The sequence below is a fragment of the Oncorhynchus mykiss genome, chromosome 14, assembly GCF_057628025.1.
Source record: "Oncorhynchus mykiss isolate SJ-2025 chromosome 14, ASM5762802v1, whole genome shotgun sequence".
In the NCBI taxonomy this organism is placed as follows: domain Eukaryota; kingdom Metazoa; phylum Chordata; class Actinopteri; order Salmoniformes; family Salmonidae; genus Oncorhynchus; species Oncorhynchus mykiss.
Window position 1 is genome coordinate 9298680 of NC_143035.1, and position 25841 is coordinate 9324520.

Consider the following 25841-nt stretch of genomic DNA (forward strand, 5'->3'; position numbering starts at 1 on the left):
TCGGAAAGTATTCAGACCCCTTGACTTTTTCTAAAAAAAATTAAGTTACAGCCTTATTCTAAAATTGATTTTAGAATATAGCTGCATATAGGTATGTGGGTGTGACTTGACATCAGAAGAGTTACAAGGTGTGTTAAGTGGTGGTGTCCCATCCTTTCAGCTTGTTGGCCTGAGGTAGGATTAAATATATTTAAATAGTGGAGTAGGGTGGTGTTATTTTTTATAATTATTATTTTATTTTGTTTTGTGAGTATAGTGTTAGATGGTAGAGTATTTTTTTATTTTTTTTTATTTTAAGCAAAGTAGAAGTGAGTACTCCAGTCTAGTAGGTGGCGGTAATGCAACATAGATTAGATGCCAACCGCCGTTAAACCTAATCGAAGAAACGTTGGACCACTATTCCCACTAAACTATTGCGCAATACATTTTCGGAAGTAGTTATTGCGCCTGCGTACAACAAACGGTCGCGCGCAATATTTGAGTTTTGTTTGATTGACTTCGTGCCTGGGGAAAAGATAATACGTGGATTTTTAACTATGTAGCTAGCAATGGCAAAAGCTTCCAACCTGACGAGGACAGATTTGGACTATTCATTTGAAAGCCAGTTGTCAGTTTCAAGTCGAACTTCTAATAGAAGTTTGCGAGTGGCAGAGAAGGAAAGAAGGAAGAACCAGATCGGGGATCCATTTGTACTTGCGCTGAAGTACTTCTCAGAAGGTAGCAAGAGAAGCTAACGTTTGCTAGCCTGCTAGTATAACATTGCTTGCAGAAGGCAAGCGTAGCTAACGTTAATGTTGTAGCTACCTTTTAACCAAAGTGAACTAGCTATTTGACCGTATGGCAGCCCAGTTTATTGCTATGTGATCTTATCAGACCCCGCCCAGTCTTCTTGTTTTGGAAACACCCTTTTACTTATCTTGGACACAACATAGGAACAACCATTACAGAGACTGCCGATGTTGTGTTCCAAAGTGACCTTTTACTGTAACTTATTTTGCTGACGTTAGTTAGCTAATGCATAACCAGCGTGGGTGGGGTATGGTTAGACTGAACAAGGAAAGGAAGGTATGTAGTATGCACAATTTGCAAGTGATCATTTAGTTACGAAGTACAACAATTGCATATAACTTAATTTATTATTCAACAGATATTTATTTAATGCTAAGGTTAATCACACAAACAATAAGAGGATATCTAGCTAACGTTACACGTAACGTACAAAATAAATACAATCATGTGATTCGAAATGTTACAGCTGGATGTTACCTACTAACATTGTTTGCTATTAATGAAGTACATTGGAATTCAATAGCTAACTAGCTAGCTACAGTAACTAAACCGCATCCAGTCACAGAATGTCCATGGCTTCACATGAGCTGTTTGTTTCCTAGTGGAGGCAGGTACCCCATGCGCGGGGAACGATGTACTGGAGAGGAACCTGGTGCTGGTGGAGAGAGTGGGGCTCAGTCGAGGACTGCCTCCTGAGGCCATCTCCGTCATGTTGGACTACGCTATGAGCTTACGTATGGGTACGAACAACCAGCAGCCACTGCAACTACAGACTGACATGAAATGTAGATTTACACTATGCTGAATTAATTTGACCATACATAACATTTCAGCGCTTTCTCTTCCCTGAGCAGGAGGTGTGACGTGTGTTCGGGTCCTGAAGTTTCTAATCCCCGCAACCGTGGTGCCACAGGAGGCTGTTGTTCGAGCAGTGTCGTGGTTATGTGTCGGCAAGATAGCAATCAGCACACAGGTAAAGAGCTCCTCTGTCTCAAAGGTCTATAAGTCACACTCACAGATTTAAAGGTTGACACTGAAGACTGAACGTAACATTACAGTATTAGAGTCATCAGGATTGCTCTGTGTACTCTTTCCCTATACGTGCTTGAAACTGGTGTTATGGGGTGTGTTCCAGGTTCTTTTCCTTCGGTGGGTGCTGACTGTTTTCGACATGATCGACTCCAAGGACCATCTTCGAGCCATCTATGGCTTCATCTTCAGCTTTGTGACTGAGGAGAATTTGGTATGTGCAGGAGTCGTACCCCCCCCCCCCCCCCTGCTCTGATGATATCAATGAATGTCTTGAGTTTTTACATTGGCATTAGATTGCATTGCTATTTAAATAACGATTGCGTTGTTGTGTTTCAGTCTCCTTACATCTGCCATTTGCTTTACCTTTTGACAAGGAGAGAAAGTGGTAAGTGACTTCTTGTTACTCAATGAACCATTACCATATGGTCCAAGTTGTTCCTGCAGCACAACATTGCTCTTCGTTTTCTTTTCTTTCTGTCATAGTTCGGCCATTCAGAGTCAGAAAACTGTTGGACCTCCAAACAAAAATGGTAAAACAAATTCTGTTTTTTAAGGTGTTGCCAACTTAATACAAGTGAATGCATGGGAGACATCTAACAATTGTATTACCGTTATGAAATAGTTTGTGATAAATGGCAGGAGGAGAAAATACTTGTATATTGTTTGTAGCTCTCTACGTAATCCCCATAAATAGTTAATCCTCAGTACCATTTATCTGTAGTTGCACTCTGTAAATGATTGCTGCATCCATCAACCTGAGAGCGGAGTCCCCGCTGTGAGCATGTTGCACTGAGAGTTTCATTCATTTCCTCTCATCTTCTGTCTCCCCAGGGCAGGCAGCCGTTCCTGTTGCACTTGCTGTCATTGTACAAAGTGTTTTACCCCGAGTTGGTGACGCTTGCTCTTCCATCACGAATGAGGGTTAGTACACGGATCACACCTAGTGACCTCTTTCCATTGCACAAACCACACTTTGTTGTTCACCAAACATCAGGTTTAAGGTCGATTTCATCCATATCCGATCTGGAAGTGAACTGAAAATCCAATTCTCTTCATTGAAACCCTGACAAACATCTGTAATGTCAACGTGTATCTTTTCGGCTGTCATTCAGAGTGGGTTTAAGAACCACAATTCCACGTGGAAGGTGGCGCTCTGTGCTGTCCAGAAGAGGAACAGAGGCCAGGTGTCCTCTGACATCAGCCTGCCCCTCGGGCTCAAAGACAAGACCAACTTCAGAAAGAGGGTAAGGCCATGAGCTATGGCACACCACTGACAAGGAGACAGATTACCTTAAACACAGTCTTTATAAGGGGACTTATTGCTAATGTATAGCACACACAAAAAATACTACATTTTTTTAATCATTAGGGGTCAGGACATTTTGCCCTCCATAGACCATGAGACTCATTGAGTCAACTGCCCTCCTTGCTTTTTGGATCTATCTGGAAATAGACACTTTATGTGGCACTGTCATAACCTAATGAACTGTTTACAATATACTGACATTCCTATCAGAAATTTCATCACCTGGAGTTACCGTCGTTGAGCTCGTCTATCCAGAGCAACTCCTCCTCCAGCAGAAGCAGGAAGGTGTTCTCTCTGGAGCAGCTCCACTCCTTTCCACAGCTGCTGGACAACCTCCACTGCATAGAGGTAACTCTCTCTCTCTGTCTCGCTTTCTCACTATCTCGTTCCGTCTCCCTGTCTCTCGCTCTTTGATCTCTTTTTATCTCTCACTCACTCACACAATCCTGATTATTCACACAATGGTATGGCCTTGAGGTACCTTGTTTTGAGACAGATGGAAGATGAGGTTTTAACCAGGATGGATATACTGTGTTTTAAGGTTGGGCGATGTCAACATTTTTCCAATCGTGATTATGTACCCATAAAACATTGTAATATGCAATGGTATTGCCCCCTTTTGGCCAACCCCCCCCCCCAAAAAAAATACTTTGTTGTAGGTAGCGTAAGCTAGCACTAGTTGGCTGTACCTGTGCCTAACTCCAGTATTTTTCATCCTATTGCCTGTTCTCCCCTTTTTAAATAGTGAGCCAACATGTTTTCAACACTCAAAACTCGTTTTCTCATGCGCTGGTGTGCCATGTCTCTTTGTATAGTGAGCAATATGTTTGGAACATCAAATCGCAGTATTGAATCGCAATACATATAGAATCGCAATACATATAGAATCGGGAAAATTGCAGTACATGCGAATCAGCACATAAGTATCGTGATAATATTGTATCGTGAGGTCCCTGGCAATTCCCAGGCCTAGCTATAGTGAAAAATTGCATGCTACAACTGGACAAAATATAATGTTGAAATCTTGGACAGAGGCTGAGTGTATGTGTATATATATATATATATATATATATATATATATATATATATATATATATATATATATATATATATATATATACCACTCAGCCTCTGTCCAAGATTTCAACATTATCTATTGTATTATATATATATTATTATATATACAGTGCCTTGCGAAAGTATTCGGCCCCCTTGAACTTTGCGACCTTTTGCCACATTTCAGGCTTCAAACATAAAGATATAAAACTGTATTTTTTTGTGAAGAATCAACAACAAGTGGGACACAATCATGAAGTGGAACGACATTTATTGGATATTTCAAACTTTTTTAACAAATCAAAAACTGAAAAATTGGGCGTGCAAAATTATTCAGCCCCCTTAAGTTAATACTTTGTAGCGCCACCTTTTGCTGCGATTACAGCTGTAAGTCGCTTGGGGTATGTCTCTATCAGTTTTGCACATCGAGAGACTGAAATTTTTTCCCATTCCTCCTTGCAGAACAGCTCGAGCTCAGTGAGGTTGGATGGAGAGCATTTGTGAACAGCAGTTTTCAGTTCTTTCCACAGATTCTCGATTGGATTCAGGTCTGGACTTTGACTTGGCCATTCTAAAACCTGGATATGTTTATTTTTGAACCATTCCATTGTAGATTTTGCTTTATGTTTTGGATCATTGTCTTGTTGGAAGACAAATCTCCGTCCCAGTCTCAGGTCTTTTGCAGACTCCATCAGGTTTTCTTCCAGAATGGTCCTGTATTTGGCTCCATCCATCTTCCCATCAATTTTTAACCATCTTCCCTGTCCCTGCTGAAGAAAAGCAGGCCCAAACCATGATGCTGCCACCACCATGTTTGACAGTGTGGATGGTGTGTTCAGCTGTGTTGCTTTTACGCCAAACATAACGTTTTGCATTGTTGCCAAAAAGTTCAATTTTGGTTTCATCTGACCAGAGCACCTTCTTCCACATGTTTGGTGTGTCTCCCAGGTGGCTTGTGGCAAACTTTAAACAACACTTTTTATGGATATCTTTAAGAAATGGCTTTCTTCTTGCCACTCTTCCATAAAGGCCAGATTTGTGCAATATACGACTGATTGTTGTCCTATGGACAGAGTCTCCCACCTCAGCTGTAGATCTCTGCAGTTCATCCAGAGTGATCATGGGCCTCTTGGCTGCATCTCTGATCAGTCTTCTCCTTGTATGAGCTGAAAGTTTAGAGGGACGGCCAGGTCTTGGTAGATTTGCAGTGGTCTGATACTCCTTCCATTTCAATATTATCGCTTGCACAGTGCTCCTTGGGATGTTTAAAACTTGGGAAATCTTTTTGTATCCAAATCCGGCTTTAAACTTCTTCACAACAGTATCTCGGACCTGCCTGGTGTGTTCCTTGTTCTTCATGATGCTCTCTGCGCTTTTAACGGACCTCTGAGACTATCACAGTGCAGGTGCATTTATACGGAGACTTGATTACACACAGGTGGATTGTATTTATCATCATTAGTCATTTAGGTCAACATTGGATCATTCAGAGATCCTCACTGAACTTCTGGAGAGAGTTTGCTGCACTGAAAGTAAATGGGCTGAATAATTTTGCACGCCCAATTTTTCAGTTTTTGATTTGTTAAAAAAGTTCGAAATATCCAATAAATGTCGTTCCACTTCATGATTGTGTCCCACTTGTTGTCAATTCTTCGCAAAAAAAATACAGTTTTATATCTTTGTTTGAAGCCTGAAATGTGGCAAAAGGTCGCAAAGTTCAAGGGGGCCGAATACTTTCGCAAGGCACTGTATATATATACCACTCAGCCTCTGTCCAAGATTTCAACATTATATATTGTATTATATATATATTATTATATATATATATATATATATATATATTTTTTTTTAATATGTATATTGTTTTGTGTGTGTGTTCCTTTCTGATGGAGCTTGAAAACAGGTTTGTGTGTGTCCGCGTGGCTTGCACATGACGGAGCAAAGTGACAGTCAACTGATGAGGAACGGGGCTGTCTTGCCGTAGTGAGTTAGGTTATAAATCATGGGCTGGATGGAAACAAAGTGTACCGTCTTCAGAACTGGATAATAATTGCTTTATTTGCCTCATCCTCCTCTCTTAATATTGTATGTTTGGGCTCTCATAAAGCTGTGATAGAGAATAGCCTAGGCCTGTAGACTCCAACCCGTTCTTGTTCTTTATGAAAGGGGCAACTTTACGATGCCTTAGGTTATTTGATAAAACTTTAACTTGTCTTGAAGCTTTTACGATAGGCCTAGTAGGAAATTGGCCATTTGGTTTTCAACCTCGCATGGAATGATTTTTACGCCCTGCACGGATCATTTATTTCTTAATAAGCTTAAACTTGATTAAACGTATCACTTAAAAAAAAGTAGGGTTTTGATGTTGTTTGTACTCTCTCATTATTAGTCCCCTGGCTACCATACGCTTTTAGGCTATACTAACAACTTTTTGAGATGGAACTCCGTTAGATAGATTTGTTTCATGAGGAGAAAGCCATGCAGGCGTAAAATGATGAAAGTGTAGCCTACCAGTAGCCCAAAGTCATATTCATACCGAATTAAAGAGTTAGTCACAAGATAGTTAAGGAGTGTCCGTTTATATACAGTACCTTCAGAAACTTTTCACACCCCTTGACTTTTTCCATATTTTGTTCTCACAGCCTGAATTTGTAACCGATCTACACACATTACACGATAATGTCAAAGTGGAAATCTGTTTGTAGGTATTTTTTACAAATGTATAAAAAATTAAAAGCTGTAATGTATTAAATCAATAACTATTCAACCCCTTTGTTATGACAAGCCTAAATAACTTCAGGAGTAAACATTTGCTTAACAAGTCAGTAAAATTGCAGGGACTAACTCTGCAAGTACAGATTCAATGACAAAGACCAGGGGTGTTTTCCAATGCCTTGCAAAGAAGGGCACCTATTGGTAGATGGGTAAAGCAACCAAAAAAAGCAGATATTGAATATCCCTTTGAGCATTGTGAAGTTATTAATTAGATGGTGTATCAATAAACCCAGTCACCACAAAGATTCAGGTGTCCTTCCTAACTCTGACAGGTGATTTTTAAACCAGTTAGTTTTATGGCTGTGATTGGAGGGTGGTTCAACAACATTGTAGTTACTCCACAATACTAACCTAAATGACAGAGTGAAAGGAAGGAAGCCTGTACAGAATAAATATATTCCAAAACATGCATCCTGTTTGCAACAAGGCTGTAAAGTAATACTGAAAAAAATGTGGCAAAGCAATTACATTTAGTTCTGAATGCAAATTGATGTGTTTGGGGCAAATCCAACACAACACATCACTGAGTACTATTCTTCATATTTTCAAGTATGGTGGTGGCTGCATCATGTTGTGGTTATGCTTGTCATTGGCAAGATAGTTTTTTAGGATAAAAAGAAAAGGAATAGAGCTAAGCACTGGCGAAGACCTAGAGGATAACCTGGTTTCTTTTTTCCCCAAGAGACACTGGGAGAGAAATTCACCTTTCAGCGGGTCAATAACCTAAAACTCAAGGCCAATTCTATACTGGAGTTACTTACAAGATGACATTGAATGTTCCTTAGTGGCCTACTTACAGTTTTGACTTAAATCGGCTTGAAAATCTATGACAAGACTTGAAAATGGCTGTCTAGCAATGATTAACAACTAACTTGACAGAGTGGAGAGTTTTGAAAAGATTTATGGGCAAATGTTGCACAATCCAGGTTTGTAAAGCTCTTAGAGACTAACGTATTGAATCGGGGTTGAATGCTTTTCAACTTCGACAGTATTTTGTGTAGATTGTTGTCAAAACATGACAAATACATTTTAATACTATTTTATAACAACAAAATGTGGAAAAGGTCCAGGGGTATGAATACTTTCTGAAGGCACTGTATATAAACTTTTTTTTTTTAAGATTTAGGCTATAAGGCCCACACATCTGACAGAGAGAGAGCGAGAAAGAATATTCTGACTGGACATTTTGCTCTGCTTTGGTGGAATTCTCTGCTCTGTCTAACCTACATTCCCCTCTTGTGCTCTGTATATAACATATACAGAGCTCCAGTCAAGTTTAAATATACTAAACAATCATCTGTCACATCACAATGTCGTCACCATTGACGATGGCTGTCAATCATTTTTGATAGACGATGCTATAGTAATATCACCCCACCCACCCTACTGCTTTCCTTAGCTATAAAAATCAATTATTGAAGGTGTCCAGCACTGCCCGTTTCACTTGTAATGTATTTTTAGGGCCACATGGGGGAGCTATGTCACCAGCACAGTTTTGCTTGTATTAGAACAGAACTAGTGCTCAACTTTCTCTCTCACTCAATATGATGGTTAGCATTGTCAGTGCAATTTGTTTGTTATTATCCGGAGCCATAAAACAGATTCATGAGCTCTCTCCATGTCGTTTTGTTTTCTAAATTTGTCATTGCTCTGTTTACAGACTTTATCAGGGTTTGTTTATCCCAAGTTGTTAATTAACTGGCCAACAAAGATGTATCACATGGAGCCACATTGAAAAAGTTATAAATTGTTGACAATTACAAAATGGCTGCTCGCAAATACTGTTTGCTTGTCAGATACATTGACCTGATTGAAACATACACTGCTGTGAAAAATGATTTGGCCCTTTTCTAATTTTCTTTGCTTTTAAATATTTTTTTTTATACTTGAATTATTATATCTTCAACCAAAACCATGGGTGAACAAATAACACAACAATTACGTATTTCATAAACAAAGTAATGCAACACCCTATGTCCCTCTGTGAAAAAAGTAATTGCCCCCTTACACGCAATAACTGGTTGTACCACCTTAAGCTGCAATGACTCCAAGCAAACGCTTCCTGTAGTTGTTGATCAGTCTCTCACATCGCTGTGGAGGAATTTTGTCCCACTTCCGTGCAGAACTGCTATAACTCAGCGACATTTGTGGGTTTTCAAGCATGAACTGTTCGTTTCAAGTCCTGCCACATCTCAATTGGGATTAGGTCTGGACTTTGGCTAGGCCATTCCAAAACTTAAAATGTGTTTCTTTTTAGCCATTTTCATGTAGACTTGATTTGTGTTTTTTGATAAGTGTCTTGCTGCATGTCCCAGCTGCGCTTCAGAACACAGACGGATGGCCTGACATTCTCCTGTAGAATTCTGATACAGAGCAGAACTCATGGTTCCTTGTGTTAAGGCAAGTCGTCCAGGTCCCGATGCAGCAAAACATCCCCAAACCATCACACTACCAACACCATGCTTGACCGTTGGTATAAGGTTCTTACTTTGGAAAGTGAGCAATCACTGCAGCTGTTCACCCCATGTTAGTAGCCACATGTACATTGTCAAATCAAAACCCAACCTTCATGTACACATTGATGCACGGATGTTCCAAACTCAGTTTTAGACAAGACTGACTTTATGACCAAAATTATTCTATTTACAATATGTAGTCAATTTTGACACTATAAAAGGGATTTGTTGCTTTTTAAAGGCATTTTGTTGTTGTTGTTGCAATAATCACTGATCAGGCTTTGAAGTAGGTCTGAAAATGCCCTTTTTGTTTGAAATGGAACCACAACCATGCATAATGCACATTCACTAATAATGACTAACTTCTTGTAGTAGGCATGATAGAAAATCAACACAGGTATAGAAAATGAACACAGGTCTCATAAACAATCTCTCAAGCACAAGCCCACGTGCTAGTGAGTAGCCAGCTATTTCAGCCAACTTGGATCTATTTGCTAGTTAACAAGGTAGAACAGTTTAATTGTTATAAACACACCCATCTGTCCGTCTCCAACTGCTTGAACAGCATGCTAGCCTGTCCACTTTGTTCAGATGTTTAAATCAAGTGGCATACATGATTTCTCAGAACATGTCGCCAATTCCTTATCTAATTGTGTTTTGTGCTTATTGCGCTTTTATAAAACAGACGAGACAGCTTGTATAGTCTTTGGCTAAACTGCTGTTAGCGGTACATGGTACCGCAATACTGTGCGACACAAACTGAGTATTACATTTCCAGAATCAATGTTCCTTGGTACTCCTGTTTTTGCAGTGCCTGCTTTGTGCACAATTTGAGGAGTTAAAACATTAAAAGGGTTAGAAAGGTTAACGCAATGGAGAGGTCAAATGTTTTTTTTAAGAACTTCGGTCCGTGGACTACGGAGAGAAACAATACGGTGCAGATTGACGCCATGTGGCGTCAAGTGATGCTGGTGCTGGAGATGCTGGGTCTGGGCAGGTGTGATGTAGTTGTTGTTTGTAAGTATGTCTTGTATTATTTATAAAATAAAAAAGGATAACTTCCTCTATTCCAGGAAAATAATGTGTTTTCGTTGTCCTAATGACCGATTCTGTTGGACCAAACCTCAAATGCAAATAGTGAGTTGTCGGATATTATTCATCCTGATCAGACAGGTTTTTTCATGGAAGATACATTGGATATAAAACAAATATTTTAATCAATAAAATGCTATGAAAAATCTAGGAAACCAGGTCTGGTATTCATAGCAGATTTTGAAGGCTTTTGATCAAGTACGACTAGAATTAATATATAAATGTCTAGACCATTTTAATTTTGTAGAATGTCTTATACAATGGGTTAAAGTTATGTATAAGTAACCCCAGGTGTAAAATAGTAAATAATGGCTACTTCTAAACTGTCGAGGAGGGTTGCCCACTGTCGGCATATCTATCTATTATGGCCATCAAAATTTTAGCTATTAAAATCAGATCCAACAACAATATAGATTGGCTTGAAATCCAGGACTTAAAAACAAATGCAAATAGTCTGTGTAGCCATTTGATTAGATGCTTGGGGGAAGAAGCTGTTTAGAAGCCTCTTGGACCTAGACTTGGCGCTCCGGTACCGATTGCCGTGCGGTAGCAGAGAGAACAGTCTATGACTAGGATGGCTGGAGGCCTTCCTGTGACACCGCCTGGTATAGAGTTCCTGGATGGCAGGAAACTTGGCCCCAGTGATGTACTACCCTCTGTAGTGCCTTGTGGTCGGAGGCCGAGCAGTTGTCATACCCGGCAGTGATGCAACCTGTCAGGATGCTCTCGATGGTGCAGCTGTAGAACCTTTTGAGGATCTGAGGACCCATGCCAAGTGTTTTCAGTCTCCTGAGGGGGGAATAGGTTTTGTCGTGCCCTCTTCACGACTGTCTTGGTGTGCTTGGACCATGATAGTTTGTTGGTGATGTGGATGCCAAGGAACTTGAAGCTCTCAACCTGCTCCACTACAGCCCCGTCAATGAGAATGGGGGCGTGCTCGGTCCTCCTTTTCCTGTAGTCCACAATCATCTTCTTTGTCTTGATCATGTTGAGGGAGAGGTTGTCCTGGCACAACACGGCCAAGTCTCTACACTCCCTATAGGCTAACTTGTCGGTGATCAGGCCTACCACTGTTGTGTCGTCGTTTAAACTTTATGCCTGGCCGTACAGTCATGATTGTGCAGGAGGGGACTGAGCACGCACCGCTGAAGGGCCTTCGTGTTGAGGATCAGCGTGGCGGATGTGTTGTTACCTACCCTTACCCATCAGGAAGTCCAGGATCCAGTTGCAGAGGGAGGTGTTTACTCCCAGGGTCCTTAGCTTAGTAATGAGCTTTGAGGGCACTATGGTGTTGAACACTGAGCTGTAGTCATTGAATAGCATTCTCACATAGGTGTTCCTTTTGTCCAGGTGGGAAAGGGCAGTGTGGAGTGCAATAGAGATTGCATCATCTGGAACTGTTGGGGCGGTATGCAAATTGGAGTGGGTCTAGGGTTTCTGGGATAAAGGTGTTGACGTGAGCCATGACCAGCCTTTCAAAGCACTTCATGGCTACGGACTTGAGTGCTACGGGTCGGTAGTCATTTCTGCAGGTTACCTTAGTCACTGTGCTTAAGAACAAACACTATGGTGGTCTGCTTGAGACATGTTGGTATTAGACTCGGACAGGGGGAGGTTGACAATGTCAGTGAAGACACTTGCCAGTTAGTCAGCGCATGCTTGGAGTACATGTATGTCCTGGTAATCCGTCTGGCCCTGCAGCCTTGTGAATGTTGACCTGTTTAAAGGTCTTACTCACATCGGCTGCAGAGAGCGTGATCACATGGTTGTCCAGAACAGCTGATGCTCTCATGCATGTTTCTGTGTTACTTGCCTCAGCCAGCATAGAAGTAATTTAGCTCGTCTGCTAGGCCTGTGTCACTGGGCAGCTCTGAAATAATATGGTTAAATTCAAATATTTGTATTTAAATCATTTTGTATATTCATGGAATAATTCTTTTTTTAAGATGTGTATCTTTGTTAAACATATTTATATATATATATATAAAGGTGGAATTATGTCACGTGCAGTTAAACACACATACAGTGGGGAGAACAAGTATTTGATACACTGCCGATTTTGCAAGTTTTCCTACTTACAAAGCATGTAGAGATCTGTCATTTTTTATCATAGGTACACTTCAACTGTGAGAGACGGAATCTAAAACAAAAATCCAGAAAATCACATTGTATGACTTTTAAGTAATTCATTTGCATTTTATTGCATGACATAAGTATTTGATCACCTACCAACCAGTAAGAATTCCGGCTCTCACAGACCTGTTTAGTTTTTCTTTAAGAAGCCCTCCTGTTCTCCACTCATTACCTGTATTAACTGCACCTGTTTGAACTCGTTACCTGTATAAAAGACACCTGTCCACACACTCAAATCAAACAGACTCCAACCTCTCCACAATGGCCAAGACCAGAGAGCTGTGTAAGGACATCAGGTAGACCTGCACAAGGCTGGGATGGGCTACAGGACAATAGGCAAGCAGCTTGGTGAGAAGACAACTGTTGGCGCAATTATTGGAAAATGGAAGAAGTTCAAGATGAGGGTCAATCACACTCAGTCTGGCTCCATGCATGATCTCACCTCGTGGGGCATCAATGATCATGAGGAAGGTGATGGATCAGCCCAGAACTACACGGCAGGACCTGGTCAATGACCTGAAGAGAGCTGGGACCACAGTCTCAAAGAAAACCATTAGTAACACACTACGCCGTCATGGATTAAAATCCTGCAGCGCATGCAAGGTCCCCCTGCTCAAGCCAGCGCATGTCCAGGCCCATCTGAAGTTTGCCAATGACCATCTGGATGGTCCAGAGGAGGAATGGGAGAAGGTCATGTGGTCTGATGAGACAAAAATAGAGCTTTTTGTTCTAAACTCCACTCGCCGTGTTTGGAGGAAGAAGGATGATTACAACCCCAAGAACACCATCCCAACCGTGAAGCATGGAGGTGGAAACATCATTCTTTGGGGATGCTTTTCTGCAAAGGGGACAGGACGACTGCACCGTATTGAGGGGAGGATGGATGGGGCCATGTATCGCAAGATCTTGGCCAACAACCTCCTTCCCTCAGTAAGAGCATTGAAGATGGGTCGTGGCTGGGTCTTCCAGCATGACAATGACCCGAAACACACAGCCAGGGCAACTAAGGAGTGGCTCCGTAAGAAGCGTCTCAAGGTCCTGGAGTAGCCTAGCCAGTCTCCAGACCTGAACCCAATAGAAAATCTTTGGAGGTCCGTATTGCCCAGCGACAGCCCCGAAACCTGAAGGATCTGGATAAGGTCTGTATGGAGGAGTGGGCCAAAATCCCTGCTGCAGTGTGTGCAAACCTGGTCAAGAACTACAGGAAACGTATGATCTCTGTAATTGCAAACAAAGGTTTCTGTACCAAATATTAAGTTCTGCTTTTCTGATGTATCAAATACTTATGTCATGCAATAAAATGCAAATGAATTACTTAAAAATCATACAATGTGATTTTCTGGATTTTTGTTTTAGATTCCATCTCTCACAGTTGAAGTGTACCTATGATAAAAATTACAGATCTCTACATGCTTTGTGTAAAATGTGTAGATCTCCACAAGTCTGGTTCAACCTTGGGAGCAATTTCCAAATGCCTGAAGGTACCACGTTCATCTGTACAAACAATAGTACGCAAGTATTAACACAGTATAATCATACTTTTTGGAGAAATGTCCTCTGGTCTGATGAAACAAAAATAGAACTGTTTGGCCATAATGACCATTGTTATCTTTGGAGGAGAATAGGGGAGGCTTTATGTGGATATATTGAAGCAACATCTCAAGACATCAGTTAAAGCTTGGTCGCAAATGGGTCTTCCAAATGGACAATGACACCAAGCATACTTCCAAAGTTGTGGCAAAATGGCTTAAGGACAACAAAGTCAAGGTATTGGAGTGTCCATCACAAAGCCCTGACCTCAATCCCATAGTAAAAGTGTGGGCAGAACTAAAAAAGCGTGTGTGAGCAAGGAGGCCTACAAACCTGACTCAGTTACACCTGCTCTGTCAGGAGGAATGGGCCAAAATTCACCCAGATTATTGTGGGAAGCTTGTGGAAGGCTTCCTGAAACGTTTGACCCAAGTTAAACAATTTAAAGGCAATGCTACCAAATACTAAACTTCTGACCCACTGGGAATGTGATGAAAGAAATAAAAGCATCATCTCTTATTATTCTGACATTTCACATTCTTAAACTGAATCTTTACTAGGATTAAATGTCAGGATTTGTGAAAAATTGAGTTTAAATGTATATGAACTTCCGACTTCGACTGTATACTGAACAACCACAGACCAAGTGTATCCACTCCTACCCAGGACTTCCACATCCGGCATCTTCATCTTTATTTATTTTTATTTTACCTTTATTTAACTAGGCAAGTCAGTTGAGAACAAATTCTTATTTTCAATGACGTGGGTTAACTGTACCTTCTCAGCTCGGGGGTTTGAACTTGCAACCTTCCGGTTACTAGTCCAACGCTCTAACCACTAGGCTACCCTGCCGCCCCTGTGGGATCATCTGAGACCATCTACCCGGACAGCTGATGAAATTGAGGAGTATTTCAATCTGTAATAAAGCCGTTTTGTGGGACAAACTCGTTATGATTGGCTGGACCTGGCTCCAAAGTGGATGGGACTGTGCCCACCAAAGTCTGTGCCCCTGTCCAGTCATGTGAGGCCTAATTAGGGCCCAATTTATTTATTTCAATTGACTGACTGTAACTCAGTAAAATCGTTGAATTGTTGCATTTATATTTTTGTTCAGTATAGATGTATATCAAATAACTTTTCTTGTTATGTAACTACTGTAAAACAAAATTAAGTGCCAGGTGTGTAAAATGTACATGTTACAACAAAAAAGATGTAACATTTTTTATTTTTGTCCTCCGAAGGGGGGGGGGGGGTGAAAAAATAAATAAAATGAATAAATACAATTAAAAATTGTGAGTTGAAACTGCTTGTCATAGAGGAAGAAGTGATCTTGAGAAGGTGCTTGGAAGGTACACACAGCCTACAGTCATTGACCACCACACAGGAGTGAAGGAACCAAAAAGAACATGAAAACATGGGCATAAACACTTTATTCAAAAAATATTGCGATACATGCAATTGGAATATCGCACAAAAACATACATTTGAATTAATCGGTTTCATTCGATATATCACCCAGCCCCACTTTAAACTACTACTAGTTTGATGGTTGTAGCCACCAGTTGTCCCATTAAAAATCACCCATATTAGCACACTTATTTCATTTCAAACTTCACATTTTTCTAATATAGGCTACTTATCGTAATGAATGATATCAGCAAAATGTGTCGATCATTTGCTGTTTATCGTCCCAGTTCTACCTCAAGGAGCCAACATGTGCAACAAGCCATTGTGACAGCACTTACTACTTTTTATGGCATCACGGCTACTAACGCTGTGCAGGACGTCAGACAAACAGATCAGCTAGTACTGTTGGATCATGCAGTGCAAACAAATCAGCAGCGGCATCGTTGAGGGATCACTGATTCCTTAAGATAGCCCCCCCCCCCAATCATTAAAAGCAGTCGTTTCTCAGACGACTGATGCCGTTGCTCCTTAGTTATGGGAAGACTCAGCCATGTCTGTTGACAATCGGTCTATTTTTTTCTTAATTATTATGCTTAAGTTCCCATATTACCAGGCAGCTGTTCACACAACAGACAGACCACTCCGTGTGGAGAAATGTCTGAATGCTGCCTGCAACAGACATATCCATGATGGCTGTAGTATGAGGATTAGTAGATGTGACAGATTTAGTCCAGTCAGTGACAGAAAGATTGCTCACCCAATGAATACAAGGACACTGGCAACAGAGATCCTCTTATTCAATAACATGAAGACTTCAATAATATAATGCTAATCTCCTGACATGAAGCTGTTCAGAACATGATGGAACTTTGGAGTTTGATGGTCTCTGTGTTTGTGGCTAAGTGGTGGGTTTCATGAGTATAATGATAGTGTGTGTTTTTAAGGGTGGTGGGGTTTGATGGGGTTCATACTGAGTGTGTGTGTATGTGTGTATGTTGACTGGTTTAATAATAATCTCCCCCTCTTCCACAGCTCCCATCCCAGATGGGTTCTCTGCTGGGCTCCAGTCTGGCCCTCTGTTACCTGGACTACGTACAGGATGACTCCGCCTTCCTCCGACTCAACTTCTGGCTGGGCCACGCCCTCCATGAGGGTAAAACCATGAACTAACCAACCACTACGTCTTCCCTCCATTGTCTCTCTTATATCGTGAAAGAGGGAAGTATAAAGAAAAAAGCCCAAAACAATCAAATCTCTGTACCCTCCAAATGGACCCTCATCAATTCCCAGTAGGCATAAATCAATAGTCTGAAAAGCTTTTATGAAAAGAAAGAGTTTTGGTGTCAATGTTGTAGAACTAAAAAATCTGTCTCATCATCACTTATTTAATAAAAAATAAAACATGTTTTTTTTGGGGGCGGGGGGGTGTTTCAGAGTTTCTATACTGCAGCAGGGACGGGAGCTCTGGGAGTTCGTCCGAGGCACTCCACTTCCTCAACAGGTTGCTCTCCACACAGCACTTCCTCCAGGTGAGCCTTAGCCCCCTCATCGCCGCCATCCAGGCCCCTCTCACCTCCCGTTCCCCTCCCCTCTTTGCCAGATCTGTATCTATAAGAGTGGGTTAAACTCTCTCTTTTTTGCTCTCACTTCTCCCCTTCTGTTCATTCATAAATTATGCCACAGTCAAACGCTAATTTGAGATGCATATGTTTTGTCTCCCCCCTCCTCCTCAGGAGGGCTTCTCCAGCACAGAGGGCTTCCTCTACAAGTTCCTGAACGTTTGGGATGGTTCACTCCTCCGCCCCCAGATCCTAGGCTTGCTGAGTGACATCCCTGTGGTCCCCAGTTCCTGTGAGTATGCCCTGTTTGCTTGGCTGCTTCACGCTCATTTCCTCCAGTCTTTCTTTCCCCTAATTAAACAGATGAACTGTAACGGGGGGAGGGGGGGCACGTGACTACGTTTCCCAGGCTTCCTGGCATATGCTGCCAGCTTGCAATGTGCTGGGGATTGCATGGTTAGGAATGTTGAGTTCATTACTCTCCCCATCTCTCCCAGGTATCAGCCAACTTCTGTTTGAGCCCCTCATGCAGCTATTCTTCACCTCCACGCTCTTCTTCAAGGTAATAGTACACAGAATCCCTGGAAATAGATCCTGCTTTGAATCAAACTTAAGAAGATTGCATCATACCACCATATCCATGTACAGTCCAGCTATCAGCAGTCTAATCCCGGGTCGTATTCATTTCATACCAAACAGAAGAAAACGTATTGAAACAGGGAGCAACTACGTTTGACAAAGTTTTGCTACAGTGTGCCTTAATGAACATGACCCCGTTGTAGTTCTAACTATCCCTCTTGTTTTTTTCCACTTTGAATATGTTTAAACTCCAACACCCCTCTGTTGTCTGTCCTCTCTAGTGCAGTGTGATTGACTGTCTGAACAACATGCTGTTGAAGTGGCTGACCTGGCACTCTGTGTATGCCCTGGAGGATGGCCTGGACATCAGTCTAAACAGCCACACACCCATGTGAGTCTCACTGTCCCTGTCCCACTTACTCACTCAGATGCGTCCCTGTCCCACTCACTCGCTCAGACACGTCCCTGTCCCACTCAGTCACTCACTCACTGTCACTCACTCACACTTCCAGCACCTCAGCCCCGTAACTGTTTTGAGTTAAAGACATACAGTGCATTTGAAAAATATTCAGACCCCTTCCCTTGTTCCACATTTTGTTATGTTACAGCCTTATTCTCAAATGAATTAAATACAAAATGTTACATCAATCTACACACAATATCCCATAATGACAAAGCGAAAACAGGTTTTTAGAAATGTTTGCAAATGTATTAAAAAAATCAAAAAACAGAAATACCTTATTTACATAAGTATTCAGCTGAGCTCAGGTGCATCCTCTTTCAATTGATCATCTTTGAGATGTTTCTACAACTTAATTGGAGTCCACCTGTGGTAAATTCAGTTGATTGGACATGATTTGGAAAGGCACACACCTGTCTATATAAGGTCCCACAGTTGACAGTGCATGTCAGAGCAGAAACCAAGCCATGAGGTCAAAGGAATTGTCCGTAGAGCTCCGAGACAGGATTGTGGTGAGGCACAGATCTGGGTAAGGGTACCAAAAAGTTTCTGCAGCATTGGCGGTCCCCAAGAACACAGTGGCCCCCATCATTCTTAAATGGAAGAAGTTTGGAACCACCAAGACTCTTCCTAGAGCTGGCCGCCCAGCCAAACTGAGCAATCTGGCGAGAAGGGCTTTGGTCAGGGAGGTGAACAAGAACCCGATGGTCACTCTGACAGAGATGGGAGAACCTTCGAGAAAGACAACCAAGATTTTCTAGTCTGATGAAACCAAGATTGAACTCTTTGGCCTGAATGCTTAGCATCACGTCCATGCTTCTGCATTGCTTGCTGTTTGGGGTTTTAGGCTGGGCTTCTGTACATCACTTTGTGACATCGGCTGATGTAAAAAGGGCTTTAGAAATACATTTGGTTGATTGATTGGAGGAAATCTGGCACCATCCATACGGTGCAGCATGGTGGTGGCAAGATCATGCTGTGGGGATGTTATTCAGCAGCAGGGACTGGAAGACTAGTCAGGATCAAGGGAGAGATGAACGGAGCAAAGTACAGAGAGATCCTCGATGAAAACCTGCTTCAGGACCTCAGACTGGGGCGAAGGTTCACCTTCCAACAGGACAAAAACCCTAAGCACACAGCCAAGACAACGCAGGAGTGGCTTCGGGGAAAAGTCTCTGAACATCCTTGGACTTGAACCCGATCGAACATCTCTGGAGAGACCTGAAAATAGCTGTGCAGTGACACTCCCCATCCAACCTGACAGAGCTTGAGATGATCTACAAAGGAGAATGGGAGGAACTCCCGAAATACAGGTGTGCCCAGCTTGTTGTGTCAGACCCAAGAAGACTCGAGGCTGTAATCACTGCCAAAGTACTGAGTAAAGGGTCTGAATACTTATTCAATGTGATATTTCTGGGTTTTTTTTTTTTTTTAATCCATTTGCAAAAATGTTTAAAAACCTTTTTGTCATTACGGGGTATTGTGTGTATATTGATGATGGGAAAAATGTATGTAATCCATTTTAGAATTAGGCTGTAATGTAACAATGTGGGAAAAGTCAAAGGGTCAGAATACTTTCGGAATGCACTGTCTTCCTCTCCAGATTTCTAACTCTTCACAAATGCCCAATCCGAACCCATCAAGGTTAAAGAGGTCTCCAATACATTTTTATTCCCTTCCCATTTTCAACTTAATCTCTGGAGGGAAACTCAATGAAACGCGATGCTTAAATCAATGGCTGTAGTGTGTGGTTGGCCGCCTCCTCTCAACCTCCTCGGTATATCCTCAGCACTGTCCTTTGGAACGCAGCATCGGAATGAACTGCAGTGTGTGTGCATCTCATAACGCCCGGCCACATTGCTTCACACTCAGCGCTGATTTGGTTATAGTCTTTTATTGCATTAACCAAGATCTGAAGGAGAAATTCATATGATCCAAGGGCAAAGACCCCGTTTTGACCGGTCTCAGTAGTCCCATGCATCATTGCGACTCATGCGCTTCCCTCATATTATGGCCAGTGTTTTGTGTTGTATAAAGGTTTACAGTATGTAAGTACCCTGCCTTCCCAGGAACATGACTCTGTCTGGCTTCATGGACTCTGTCATGGAGCTGGTGCGTTTCGTGGGCCGCCTGGCCACAGTGGGGCTGCAGCTAGAGGGCTGCCACTCCCTGCTCCTCAGCTTCATCCTGGACTTCTACGAGACGGTAATCAATCCAGATTATGCCAATACATTTCATTTAGTACATAAAGAAAATACAAATACCGTGCACTCCTGTAGTGATCACAAAGGAAAATGTTTGATCTTTATAAGCAGTTGATCATCGTAATCGCATTCATTACAAGCAGAATGCACTATGTCAGTTTTTATATATTCATGCTCCATTTAGAAAAAGAGACTTAAGATATTCGTTCTGTGGTGTTGACGTGTGTGTCCCTGTGCCTCGGTGCATGCCGTGCAGGTGTGTGACATGTTCCTGAAGTACGGGCTCCCCCTCGTGGTCATGCCCCCCGCGGGAGTGTTCTACCCGGCCCTGTTCGCCACCGACCCCGTCAGCGTGGACCGCCTCAGCTACATCATGTACAGGTGGGGAGGAGTGGTGACGTCAACCCCGTTACGGTCATGTCAACACCAGGTCTGACGGCGTTGATGCTGGGACTCGACACCATCACGTTAGCATGTCATCTTTCACTCACAAACCATCACTGTAATGTCGTGTGCAAAGCATCAACATGGATGTCAAGATGTCAAACTTTCTCATATATATATATATATATATATAATTATATTTGAAGTGAATGGTAACCAGTCTTGTTGCAGCACGCCAGAACATTGCATTTATGATTCATGATAATGAAGGGTCCAGGATGCAGAATTGCACTAAGATCCATTTTCCCGGAGAAAGTGTTTTAAGGCCATGAAGAATGCAAACGGCATGCATTACTGAAGCATGAATATCTTGTCGCACAAATTGCTTGTATCCTCTGTATACTGAGTATAACAGTTCAACCAAGTGCTACACATAAAACATACCTCTATAGCATGACAAAAAGAGCACTGCTTTTAATAAAACAGGCCAAAGATCTGGTCTGATATACATTTACTGCGACTATGGTTGTTGTTTTATTTATCCTAAAATATTCTGCTTGCAATAAATGGCCTTTAGGATAGATGTTGTTTACATAACATGGAAAGCAATGTGGTGGTTTTTCTACCCTTAAACAGACGACTAAGGTCATTGCTGTTTTTTCAGATACAAGACGAATCTGACCTCTGCTAAGTGTCAACAACAGGAGACCAAGGTAATGACAGTTCTCACTTTAAGATACGTTTTCTGCTTTGTATGTTTAAGTGTTTTTGCATAATCAAGCCATTCAAGGCTCCTCGAGTGGCCACTTCTACCCGTCCACATGATGAACAAAACTATTAGAATTAAGTGCTGATAAAGAAAAGCCAATTTAGGTGGTTACTTGTTCAAACACATAAATTACATTTTTTATTTTGTATGCCAATTCTAGTGTATGACGGAAATGTTATTTTCAAGTAGGTGCTGCCAATTACACTGAACAAAAATATACAGTATGTAAATGTAATATTTCATTTTTTTAAATGTTGAATACATTTGCAAAAATGTCTAAACCTGTTTTTGCTTTGTCATTATGGGACATAAAAAGCTTATTTCTCTCAAATTTTGTGCGCAAATTTGTTTACATCCCTGTTAGTGAGCATTTCTCCTTTGCCAAGATAATCCATCCACCTGACAGATGTGGCATATCAAGAAGCTGATTAACAGCATTATCTTTACACAGGTGCACCTTGTGCTGGGGACAAAAGACCACTCTAAAATGTGCGGTTTTGTCATGCAGCACAATACCACAGATGTCTTAAGCTTTGGGGAACGTGCTATTGGCATGCTGATTGCAGGAATGTCCACCAGAGCTATTGCCAGATAATTGAATGCTAATGTCTCTACCATAAGCCGCCTCCAACATAATATCAGAGAGTTTGGCAGTGCGTCCAATCGTCTTCCCAACCGCAGACCACGTGTAACCATGCCAGCCCAGGACTTCCACATCCGGCATCTCCACCTGCGGGATCATCTGAGACCAGCCAACCGGACAGCTGATGAAACTAGGTTTGCACAACCAAAGAATTTCTGCACAAACTGTCAGAAACCGTCTCTGGGAAGCTCATCTGCATGCTTGTCGTCCTCACCAGGGTCTTGACCTGACTGCAGTTTGGCGTCGTAACCGCCTTAAGTTGGCAAATGCTCACCTTCGATGGCCACTGGCACGATGAAGTGTGCTCTTCACTGATGAATCCCGGTTTCAACTGTATTGGGCAGATGGCAGACAGCGTGTACGGCATTGTATGGGCAAGCGGTTTTGGCTGATGGCAACGTTGTGAACAAAGTGCCTCATGGTGGCGGTAGGGTTATGGTATGGGCATGCATAAGCTACGGGCAATGAACGCAATTGCTACCCGGACTATTTGCATTGTGTGCCCCCCCCTAAACCCTATTTTACGCTACTGCTACTCTGTTCATCATATATGCATAGTCACTTTAACCATATCTACATGTACATACTACGTCAATCAGCCTGACTAACCGGTGTCTGTATGTACCTCGCTACTTTTATAGCCTCGCTACTGTATATAGCCTGTCTTTTTACTGTTGTTTTATTTCTTTACCTACCTATTGTTCACCTAATACCTTTCTTGCACTATTGGTTAGAGCCTGTGAGTAAGCATTTCACTGTATTCAGCGCAAGTGACAAACTTTGATTTGATTTATTCATCCTCTGCCATCACTGCATGTTTCAGAATGATAATGCACGGCCCCATGTTGCAAGGATCTGTACACAATTCCTAGAAGCTGAAAATGTCCCAGTTCTTCCATGGCCTGCAGAGTCATGTTTTGGAATGCTCTGGATCGATGTGTACAACGGCGTGTTCCAGTTCCCGTCAATTTCCAGCATCTTTTAATAGCCTTTGAAGAGGAGTGGGATAACATTCCACAGGCCACAATCAACAGCCTGATCAACTCTATGCGAAGGAGATGTCGCGCTGCATGAGGCAAATGTTGGTCACACCAGATACGGCGGACTGGTTTTCTGATCCACGCTCCTACCTTTTTTATGTATCTGTGACCAATAGATGCATATCTGTATTCCTAGTCATGTGAAATCCATAGATTATGGCCTAATTAATTAATTAATATTAACTGATTTCCTTATATGAACTGTAACTCATTTACATACTGTATATTTTTGTTCAGTGTGTGTCTCTGGGTTGAGACGCAATATGTTTATCCCAAATGTCAGACTTAACAAGAAAAATGGATCCGATAAACGGCATGTAGATTGGTCATTGCGTGCAAACATTGGAGATAATGGACCCCAAGATTTAACCACGCAAAACCTGACCCTGTGAAATTCCACAAGATGGGCTATTCATTTAGCATGTGCCACAAGCTGATTGAGTGTTTAAACTATATGTCCATTGCTCTCTTTTTCCTCTCTTCTTTCTTGTCATCCCCCGATTGCAGCAGGCGTTTCACATCAGCAGGCAGACGTGCCAGGAGTTTAACCACTACCTGCTCTTCATGGTGAGCTGCCTGTGGAACTCCAAGATGTTCTTGCCAGGCATGGCCATCGAGGTAGACCAGGAGCTCTTGGCTCTCAGCAAAGTGCCCGAGCCCTGGACCAGCTTTGACCTCAACCACCACCCTGCCTTCCTGGGCTGTGCCCTCGACTTTCACCTCAAGGTGAGTTTTTAGATTTAATTCATTTTCGTGATCATTTGATTTGCATTGTGATTTACATATTGAAATTTGCCAGGCATTTTATAATGTTCACATCTGTGAAACTAATATATATATTGTATATCATTTCCATAAATGTCCACATAACTGTTTTTTAAATGTATTTTATTTAACCTTTATTTAACTATGCAATTCAGTTAAGAACAAATTCTTATTTACAATGACGGGCTAGGAACAGTGGGTTAACTGCCTTGTTCAGGGGCAGAACGACAGATTTTTACCTTGTCAGCTCAGGGTTTCGATCTAGCAACCTTTCGGTTACTGCCTCAACGCTCTGACCACTAGGCTACCTGTGCTCAGTTTATATATGAAGTCTAATTTCCAAACTTCAAGAGAGCAGCCATCCTCTCCAGTTGAGTTAATCAAGTTTAAGGTCGGACAAGGGGATGAATGTGGTATAAATGTATATTTCATAGAAGATCAGAATCACAGTTTATTATTCATGGGGGTTGCATGAGACTTGAGTTTTCATCACGTTAAATAATCCAAGTACCTTTTGGTCCGAAACCGCTGCAACACTGTTCTACTGAGGGGGGTAACTGTTGAATATGAATAATTCTCTCTTTATCAGTGTTGGCCAGAGAGGAAGGACATAGACTTCAATTCCATAAAGGTACCACAGTCTTATTACTTCTTCCGTTTTTTTTTTTGTAATGTACGTGCACTGATGTGCGTTTGAAGTGTGCCATTCGTTTTTCATTATCATTTCTATTGATCAGCGAGCCACAGGCTCAGGTATGGGAGTCCTGGATGGCCTGTATGTAGTTGATGGTCTGTAAAGCTGTCTGTCTTTCTGTCTGTAGGCGGCGAAGCCGTGGAACTGGTACATGGAGTTCCTCTTCTCTCAGGGCTTTCAGGGCCTCCAACAGTTTGTCCAAAGTAGCATCAACCGGCGCGCTGTGGCTGGGATCAGTGGCCAAAGAGGCAGCCAACCCACAAGCAGGTAAACCACATGCCTAACGGGAGGATGAAACAGAAAACACAAAAGACTCTGACACTTCTCCCTGTTGTAAAATACTTGTACATATTTTATCTCTTGCCATATTCTCCAAGGAAAGATTCACAAGAGACTTGAGTGTCTTTTTCTCTGTAAATAGCCACTATTTTTAATCCTGACTGCATTTTATTTAGTTTTGTCCATATTTGAATTATGCTTGGTGCTGTCTGTTTTCTTCTATAGCTTACCTATCTATATAATTTCGGTGCAACTTGCACATTAATAAGAATGCATTTTATCTCATTTGTATTTTTTGGGACAAAAGCATCCCCCTGATCTGTTAGTAAATTGAAAATGTGAATATCCTTTCTATTAAAAACCATTTGTAGAATTCATTAAGGGTGAAATCATCAGCGTCTATTGCAGTGATTGTCTCCACCATCTGGAAAACAACATTTTCCCTTAATTGAGGGTTCCATCTGGATAGTTAATACACTCTCCAGCTACAGTACCTTGGAACATGCTGGGTGCAGGGAAACCAGACACACCCTCCATTCTCACTGTGCCACCACAGACTTTCCCCTCTGAGCACCACCATTACTGACAATGGGGTTAACAGGTCTGCTGTGTTTACACTGCATGTATTATAGCTGTATTCGTGTCAATTTATTGAGTCAATAATTTCAGCACATTGCTTATTTTCTTTTTCAACGTAGTAGTAGACCAATGTCAATGTAATGGTCAATTTCACATACATTGCTGACTGTCCACCAATCCATCATAATTAGACCATTGCTGTGTCAGGCTCTCAGGCTCTATTTCCTGCTGTTTAAACTAAGTACCTCAATTTCAAAGGTGAAAGTTTGCATTAGCTCCTGTAACCTGTTTTTAATTGTGTGCTTTTAAT

General features: G+C 41.8%; 1 protein-coding gene across 4 annotated transcripts; it reads left to right on the plus strand.

The window, feature by feature from the left end:
* Positions 1–404: 404 nt before the first annotated feature.
* On the plus strand, positions 405–25341 carry cenpi (centromere protein I). 4 transcript variants are annotated; one of them, XM_021561070.3, is made up of 20 exons: positions 405–717; positions 1392–1529; positions 1644–1762; positions 1925–2032; positions 2158–2206; positions 2305–2351; positions 2653–2742; positions 2934–3065; positions 3338–3475; positions 16609–16729; positions 17011–17105; positions 17310–17427; positions 17633–17697; positions 17996–18105; positions 20244–20379; positions 20635–20759; positions 21427–21475; positions 23722–23940; positions 24569–24610; positions 24801–25341. In XM_021561070.3, the coding sequence occupies exons 1-20, from the start codon at positions 549–551 to the stop codon at positions 24942–24944; spliced, it is 2214 nt and encodes a 737-aa protein (XP_021416745.3). In that variant the 5' UTR covers positions 405–548; the 3' UTR covers positions 24945–25341. The 4 variants fall into 4 exon arrangements, with proteins under 4 accessions (XP_021416745.3, XP_021416746.3, XP_021416747.1 ...); XM_021561071.3 differs by having other exon boundaries at positions 433–717; positions 23725–23940; XM_021561072.3 differs by having other exon boundaries at positions 435–1065.
* Positions 25342–25841: the final 500 nt, after the last annotated feature.